This window comes from Helianthus annuus, chromosome 4 (genome assembly GCF_002127325.2).
Source record: "Helianthus annuus cultivar XRQ/B chromosome 4, HanXRQr2.0-SUNRISE, whole genome shotgun sequence".
NCBI classification, from domain to species: Eukaryota; Viridiplantae; Streptophyta; class Magnoliopsida; order Asterales; family Asteraceae; genus Helianthus; species Helianthus annuus.
In genome coordinates this window covers 48307683-48316794 of record NC_035436.2, presented here as the reverse complement: position 1 = coordinate 48316794, position 9112 = coordinate 48307683, and the positions used below count along the sequence as shown (strand labels likewise).

The 9112-nt window shown below is 41.6% G+C and overlaps 1 protein-coding gene across 1 annotated transcript; it reads left to right on the top strand.

Annotated features, from left to right (window-relative positions):
- Positions 1-4648: 4648 nt before the first annotated feature.
- LOC110933363 lies at positions 4649-6587 on the top strand. Its single transcript, XM_022176592.1, has 4 exons — positions 4649-4793; positions 4891-5916; positions 6083-6171; positions 6306-6587. Exons 1-4 carry the CDS (start codon positions 4649-4651, stop codon positions 6585-6587), a joined length of 1542 nt encoding a protein of 513 aa, XP_022032284.1.
- Positions 6588-9112: the final 2525 nt, after the last annotated feature.

Genomic DNA, 9112 nt, shown 5'->3' with positions numbered 1-9112 from the left:
AGTCTTGTATTGTGTTTCCATGTATCTTGACCCATGACCACTCCAGCTTCCCAGACAGCAAGTTCCAATGATATGCTCCTAAAGGCCTGCAAGGCATGTAACAACGAATCAACAACAAAGTTGAGCGAGTTACAGTTGGTTGTTTAGTTTTACCAGTTTGTTTTGAAAACCATAAGTTGTTTCGTGAACCACGAGTTAACCAGTATCTTGTTTCCCAAACCATATCCATAATCAGTGGGGGTTTCCCCATGTGAACAACTAGACCGTTACCATATCGACAACTGACGAAAATAAGTTGTGCCCTACGTCAATGTCTATCATCATTGACTAAGTGCCCAGATCCATTAGTACACGCACGTCCGACCGGCACGGTGTGAGGCTTGTCAACCCTAATAGCGCTATTAACTAATGACCCGTTCGCCATTGGCCCGATGATTAAGTCGACATAAAATTGAGGGACTTCATGATAGAGTTTTGTCTAGTAAGTTTAAGGTTGTTGTCCTACCCAAGGAGGACGAACGTACGTATTCTACCCAAGGAGAATACGCAGGATTAATATTGGCATCCTACCCATGGAGGATGGCAGTACATATCCTACCCAAGGAGGATATGTACGTTCCGTTTTAGTTCTTTGACCCCATTCCCAACCACCGGGAATCCCATGCCTTTAAAGAGTGTGAACTCACCTTGGTTTGCTCAGATTGTTAATTTACTTTACCCGTTCCAAGTTGGTCAACCATTCCCTACCGTGGTTACCAAAGTCAGTCAATTTCGTACACACATAAAACATGAGTTCTTTGTATTCATTACATAGGTTGCAAGTAAGCAAAACACATATCATTACGCAAATCATAGCAAGTGTTTAGGTCCTAGTTTCAATCACAACACAAGTTCATATCACACCATGATACATGTCAAGTGGTTCGGTTCACATTCAGGTAAACATATTAGTTGTGACAAGAAATCATGCAACGTAATTAGTCGATTATCATCGCATATTCATCTAGCAAGTATCCGGGCCTCATACGAGTCTACATTGCAACTTCATGTCTCAATAAACAATTTGCAAACCAATACATATTTCCTAAAAATAGGCAGCCCAATTAACAACAGTATCATGCAGTGATAAATAAGTGTACGGTCCAATTGACAATCCAATACATAGTTCAGGCCTAATGAGGTATGCAGCCTAACTCGAGTGTACGACCCAAATACGTACACAATTTCAGGCGGCCCAGTTGCACACAAAAAGCCCAATCGAGCTGTATGACACCAGTTCCCCTAATAACCCAAAACAACTTGTATGCTATAGTTCCTATTTCGCCATTATCCATACTTGTTCTAATCGATATTCAGTTTAATCATGGGTGTATAATTAATATCAAGTAACTTTGGAATTAAGGGTTAATTCTTGTCACACATCCATATCTAATTCGCACAAAACAGTTTCATAGCAACATGGTGAACCTTCTATCCTAAAATCACATAACTATTTTTGTCTATCACCCATCATTATCGAATCATTACTAGCATTTATTAATACTCATTATACCCATGACTTTCAATGACAACATTATTAGAATACTCATGGCTTGATTAGATCAAGAATACACACATGGCCGCCATTTTTCTTATCCAAAGCTATCAAGCTTTATCTAACCATGTTCCTTTAATTTCATTGGGCCGCTAAACTGATTTGCATCACAACTGATTAGGATAGCCACTATTGTTACATCAATATTTATTGTAGATCACATACTAACTACATGCATATACATCGATAACAGCCAACATTATTATCCAACAATTAATTATCAACATACAATCAAATATGTCACACTCATAATCACAAAACATCCATCGATTATAATCAAGTTCACCCAACAAAATCAAAAGATCATCACATATATTTCAATTGTATTTTATACTAACCAAATAACGGATTAGATAAGAGATAAGCTCTGGATCGAAGACTGGCCGTCGCGAATTAGGAGAGGATGTGCTAGGGTTTTTATTTCTTGTGCTCATAAAAGAATGCATGGAATCATATTCCTATATCAGATCGGAACAAGTGGGCCGAACCCACTTGTGTTTTTATTTGTTGTTTGGGCTTCCAAAGAAACTAGGCCAGAGTACAAACAACTCTAAGGTGGGCCGGGTTTAGAAGGTTCGGGTCTGGTTAACACTGTGGGCCGATACAAATTGAGAATAGCGTGGAGTTTTAGAGTGTGAGCGTGAGGCCCGCTACATGTGCGGCCCAGATATACTAATGTGTTATTTAACAAAGTTCACATACGTTTAAGTGTAAGTTTAACAAAGTTATAACATCACAGAACAGTTAACACAATGGAGAGGAGTAACGAGAAGCTAGGATCACAAGATTAAACGTTACAAACCTTGAAAGTTCGGGTTGTCACAAATAGCCCACTCAGGTTGGGTACTCCCTATGTCTTCACATATATTAATGTCCTTGCAAAACATTAATTGATCTGTTCATAGACGCTTTACATACCTGTTTTCAAAGGAATCTCTCAAATGTTTACAAGTTTATTGGAAGTCATACAAAACGCATGAACTCGCTCAACTTTTGTTGATGTTTTCAAAATTACATGTATTTCAGGAAACAAGATGGATCTGGGGTGCAGGTGTTGTTTTCAAGATGTAAATTTCAAGTTTAGATGTCATCCACTTTTGTTGGTTTGTAACTTGACCGAAGGTCATGTTGATTGAAACTTAAATGACTTGTGATTGTAATGTTTTAAACTTTTGAATGGATGAACATCATATTAATCATATAGTTGTTTGTTATAATCGAATCCAATGAAAACTGATAAAGTCACATGCACACGCTTCTGTAAAAGTCAGGGTGTGACAGGTTGGTATCAGAGCTTCGATCGTAGTGAACTAGGATTCCTTCTCGAGTCTAGTCTACAATCACTAGGATCATCTCACGAAAATCTTTTGTTTTTGTAAAATGTTTTTCATTGCATTTTCGAAAGCGCCAAGATCCATGAATCAAACATTTTTCAAAGGAAAGACAAAGCAAGGACATTAGTAGGGAGTGAGAATACCCCGACTAATGTGCCAATTGAGGTATAGTCTATGTGAAATAGACTTGCCAAAGACGAAATGACCCACGAAAGAACAAACGAGATTTATATGTGACATGTTGCATTTATTTGCTTGTATGTACTAAGTAACATTATTATTCATTAATATATATGCATATACGTGTACGGAATAATTATTAACGGGAACGAGATGCCTTCGACTTCAAATTCTATTATTGTTCTCGACTCGCGCAATGAGATTATCGACCTCGCGTACAGTGTGGAGCTTATGGCTGATGCGATTGCCAAACGAGGCCCTGAGCTCGAATTCCGTAGAAGATGGTTGTTCTTCCCTCTCGAATGCGAAGGTGCCTGACTATGACTGTGATGGCGAGGCAGAAGTGGTAACCTTGGACAACAACCTTATCAACGGGACGAGGTCCCTGTGGCTTTTACGAAACATGATTGACGACACTCTTGTCCAGACAAGGAAGATGAGGTACTCATCTTGAAGGTGCCCCTCGAACTACTATTGTTAGGAAACTCTCTTTATTCCTACTTCGTCTAAGCATTGTGCCATTTCGTGCGTAACGACAACGGACGTTGGTGCGTGGACCATTATAAAGGTCCTTTCCATGTTGAAGGTATGAAGACAATAGTGTCCCTTCTCTGACTGATTGGTTGCTTTGAACGAGAGAAAAATTAGGGTGACCATGCAAGACAATTTATTATTACGGGGGCCCACGTAATAACAACTTGTAGTGCATGGAAATCCTGGTGGACTCTGCGGGTCAAGCTAATGATCATTGCCCATTCAAATTTTCTAAGTTGTTCAAACCTTCATCTAATAGAACACTAACCGAGATAGTTACTATAACACACTTCAAAGTAGGAAGTTTGCCTTTGCCTACTTCGTGCCTAAGACTTCTACCCGTAATACAAGTCGTTTGGGACCGGTATCTAAGCAAGTGAAGATGGCTAACACTCAGAAAAGATTCTTCTCATCCTTCACCTCACATGAATCCTATCACCCACTACCTATATCACCACCACCAACACTCCTATATGTAACTCTACACTCTTTATGCTGTAAAGCACCCCATCGTTTGGGTAGTGCATTCGCGCCCTGGAGAACCGCTCTACGGTTGCTACAAGGCACAATTCAGTCCCGAGGAAGAAGTCACATACCTTCATGACCTTATCTTTGCGTTTTCACTATCACCCCCTATACGTGGTAGTAATGCACAACCCCCCCCCCCATCTTTTGGGAAGTATGCCCATGTTTGTAAAACTAAAGACCCAAGAAGACCAATGTAGAAGGAAAATAGTCACTACTTTTGTATTATGAAACTTGTATGACCGAGGTGATATAACCTCGAGTCCATTTTGTTTTTTTCTAAAAACAATGTATCAAGTTGTCAAATATATATGAAAGCTCGGTGGTTGTTTTCTTATTTATACATTGTTGATTATATATGCATGTGATGTTATGTGATTGCATGTTTGCTTGTTGTGATGATTGTATATACATATATACCTCATAGACAATTATTTGGTGAATATTGTCTAACCTACCCGATACTTCTTGTTCGAAGAAAATGCCGCCCGGACGTGACACAGACACTAACACGTTACCAAGGACAGAAGCCGAGCTTCAGGAATGCTTATCGCAGGCAATTGCACAGCACGAGGCCAACCGCTCAGAACACAGCGGTGGCACTTCTGGAAATAACCCTCCAACTGGTATGTTAAGTCACCTAAGACACATTACAAATCCTTTGGATATTTCCAAGTGTGCTTTGCCAATTCTCACCCGTGAATTGTGTTACATGTGTTATAGGCTGTACTTATAAGCAATTTCTGGATTGCAAACCCCTAAACTTTGATGGCACGGGAGGTGCCGTCGCTTTTGTTCGCTGGGTTGAAAAGACCGATTCCATGCTAAGAATGAGCAAATGTGCACTTGAACAGAGAGTCACTTATATTTCTAGGTTGTTTTTGGATGGTGCACTCTCCTGGTGTAACCTCCAAGTTCAAACTCTTGGCGAAACTGCTGCATACGCGTTCAGCTGGGATGAGCTTAAGGAATTAATGCGCAAGAAATATTGTTCAAGAGCTGAAATCCAGAAACTGGAAACCAAATTCTGGAATCTGAAGATGGATGGACCAAAGGTTGCCGAGTATCTTCAGCGTTTTCATGATTTATCAATGGTCGTTCCCTATCTTGTCGAGCTAGAATTCAAGAGAATCGAGCGGTTTATTTGGGGACTTGCGCCTCAAATCCTGAGCATGGTTACTGCCGCAAAGCCTCCAACCATCGCAGAGGCTATCAATTTGAGCGTTACACATACTGAAGAAGCTCTTCATATGGGAAAGTTTTCGAAATCTGAGATAAACAAGAAAGTGACTCACGTGGAGTCTTCGGGCGACAACAAAAGAAAGTTTTCAAACCTGAAGAAAGACACTCAAGTAAGTCATGACAACTCAAATACAAACAAAAGAAGGGAAGTAAACCCGCCTCGTGACATAAAAGCTTATGGAGCCGCCAATAAGGCCAAGGGAAAGGTTTATCTGGGGACTAAACCGAGATATGACGAATGCGAGTTTCACCATGAAGGTCGATGCCTGAGACCTAAGTGTGACAGATGTGGGACACAGCAAGGATGCATAGTTGGGCAAGATATCCCAACCGAGGAAGAAACGATAGCTACAACCAAGGCGGAAACAACAATGGTAGAGTTCCAGGTTGCTTCAATTATGGTGACGTGGGGAACTTTAGAAAAGATTGCCCCAAGAAGAACCAAGCGAGGAAGAGAGTTCACGATCAGAGCTCATGAAGCACGCCATGATCCCAATGTGGTTACGGGTACGTTCCCTATTAACCAACACTCTACATCCATTCTGTTTGATAGAATTTAAGAATACACTTGGCCTAGTTTCAAGTAAGCTAGACGTCCCATATTCAATAGAATTGGCAAATGGAAAGTTAGTTAAAGCAATGAGGTGATTAAGGGTTGTACTTTGGAACTTAGAGAGCGGGAATTTTCTATTACCTGTTGACTTGGGAAGTCATGATGTTGTAGTCAACATGGATTGGCTACCCAAGAATAGAGCCGAAGTTGTTTGTCAAGAGAAAATCATTCGCATCCATCTTGCGAATGATGAAACACTATGGTACGCGGCCTTCATGCAGTTGATGCAAGGGCTTGGGCCCCATAAGGCGGTGGATTGTGACATCCCACATTGGTCATAAAGGCGCAGAAGTGCCTCCGAAAGTGGTGCATAGCCATCCTTGCTCATATTGTCGATAAGGAGACCAAGGAGCCGAAGCCAGAAGACATCCCCGCTGTGAAGGAATTTCCAGAAGTCTTTCCTGAAGACTTGCTTGGGTTGCCTCCACAGAAACGAATGGAGTTTCGGACAGACCTAGTGCCAGGAGCGGCACCAGTGGCGAAGGCACCTTATCGATTAGCTCCGTCTGAGATGCAAGAACTATCGACTCAACTACAAGAGCTGCTAGACAAAGGATTCATCTGACCAAGCTTCTCACCCTAGGAGCTCCAGTGTTGTTTGTAAGAAGAAGGATGGTAGTTACCATATGTGCATCGACTTCAGGGAGTTGAATAAGTTAATCATCAAGAATCGGTATCCCTTACCGAGGATAAATAACTTGTTCGACCAATTGCAAGGTTCTAGTTACTACTCCAAGATCGACTTATGGTCGGGGTATCATAAACTACGAATAAAAGAAGAAAGTATCCCTAAAACAACCTTTAGAACTCGCTATGGACATTACGAGTTCCTTATCATGTCGTTTGGCTTAACAAACGCGTTGGCGGTATTCATGGACCTAATGAATCAGGTGTGTAAGCCGACCTAGGAAAAACGTGAGTAACATCTGCAAGCTACCCTATAACTCTTTAAGAAGGAACCGTTGTGTGCAAAGCTGTCGAAGTGCGAATTTTGGATTCGCGAGGTGCAATTCTTAGGCCACGCGGTGAACAAGAATGGAATTCATGTTGACCCTGCCAAGATTGAAGCAATCAAGAGTTGGGAAGCCCCAAAGACGCAAACTGAGATACGACAATTTATGGGGTTAGCGGGCTATTACAAATGATTCATTGAGAATTTTTCAAGTATTGCCCAGCCGCTAACATCCCTACCCCAGAAGGATAAGAAATTTGATTGGGTGAGAAATAAGAAGCGGCTTTTCAACTACTAAACGATAAACTTTGTGACGCGCCTATTTTATCCTTACCTGACAATACCGATGACTTCATGGTCTATTGTGATGCATCGCATCAAGGTCTTGGTTGTGTGTTGATGCAACGAGACAAGGTCATCGCGTACGCGTCTCGTTAATTGAAGATGCATGAGAAAAATTATACCACGCACGATCTTGAGCTAGGTGCGGTGGTATTCGCGTTAAAGATCTGGCATCACTACCTATATGGTACTCGTTGTACAATCTTTACAGATCACAAGAGTTTACAACACATATTTGATCAGAAGGACCTGAATGTGTGGCAACGACGATGGGTCGAGTTATTGAATGATTATGACTGTGAGATAAGGTATCATCCGGGCAAGGCGAACGTCGTGGCGGACGCCTTGAGCCGCAAGGAGCGTGTAAAACCTCTAAGGGTGCGAGCCTTAGAGATGACCATACAAACTGATCTCCCTTCTAGGATTCACGATGCTCAACAAGAAGCGCTTAAACCAGAAAATATACGAGCCGAATCCTTACGGGGAATGGAGGCACAAGTGGTGCCAAAAGAGGATGGAGCACTGTATTTTATGGAACAAATTTGGGTACCATTCTTTAGTGACCTACGAACGATTATTCTGGACGAGGCTCATAAGTCAAGGTTTTCTATACATCCGGGATCGGATAAGATATACCAAGACTTAAAAGAATTTTATTGGTGGCCTAAGCTTAAAGGCGACATTGCTACCTATCTCGGAAAATGCCTTACATGCGCCAAGGTTAAGGCGGAATATCAAAATCCTTCAGGCTTACTGCAACAACCTGAAATTCTCGTATGGAAATGGGAACAAATTTCGATGGACTTCATTACTAAGTTACCCCTAACCTCAAGAGGCCATGATATGATTTGGGTAATCGTAGATCGACTTACAAGGTCCGCGCACTTTCTACCCATTAGTGAGAAGGATAACACTAACAAACTGGCTGAAATATATCTTAAGGAAATTGTGCCACGACACGGAGTGCCTGTTTCTATTATATCGGACCGAGACGACTCATTTGTGTCAAGGATTTGACAATCATTCCAAAAGGACCTTGGATCACGACAAGATCTCAGTAAGGCCTTTCGCCCTCAAATGGACGGCTAAAGTGAACGGACGATACAAACTTTTGAGGATATGCTACGTGCTTGTGTGATGGATTTGGGTGGAAATTGGGATACTCACTTGTCCTTAGTGGAATTCTCATACAATAATAGTTATCACACTAGCATTCAGGCCGCCTCGTTTGAAGCCCTATATGAACGAAAGTGTCGGTTCCCGCTATGTTGGGCGGAGACTGGAGATAAACAACTCATTGGGCCGGAATTCTTCCAGGAGACTACGGACAAGATCATTCAAATACGAGACCGTATCAAGGCGGCTCATGATAGACAAAAGAGCTACGCCGACAACGACGCAAGCCATTAGCTTTCGAGGTCGGAGACATGGTATTGCTGAAAGTCTCACCTTGGAAGGGCGTAGTAAGATTTGGTAAACGTGGAAAGTTGAACCCATGTTATATTGGACTTTTCGAAATCCTGGAGAAGATCAGAACGGTTGTGTAACACCCCATGTTTCGAAAAGATTGCTAATTGCGATTTGTCACTCCTTGCTCAATTCCTGTTTTGACTTCTTTGACTCGTAGTTAGCCTACTGTAATTGGTTACGTTAGTTGTATTATGTGGAGTATTTATTAATAATCCAGATTTATTCGCTATTTATCGATGTTCATCGCATGTTTTATCACTTTATCGCTTATCGCGATCGCGCTCGCAACTCGAATTATGTGTTCTGGTTATTGTTTTACGTGTGTG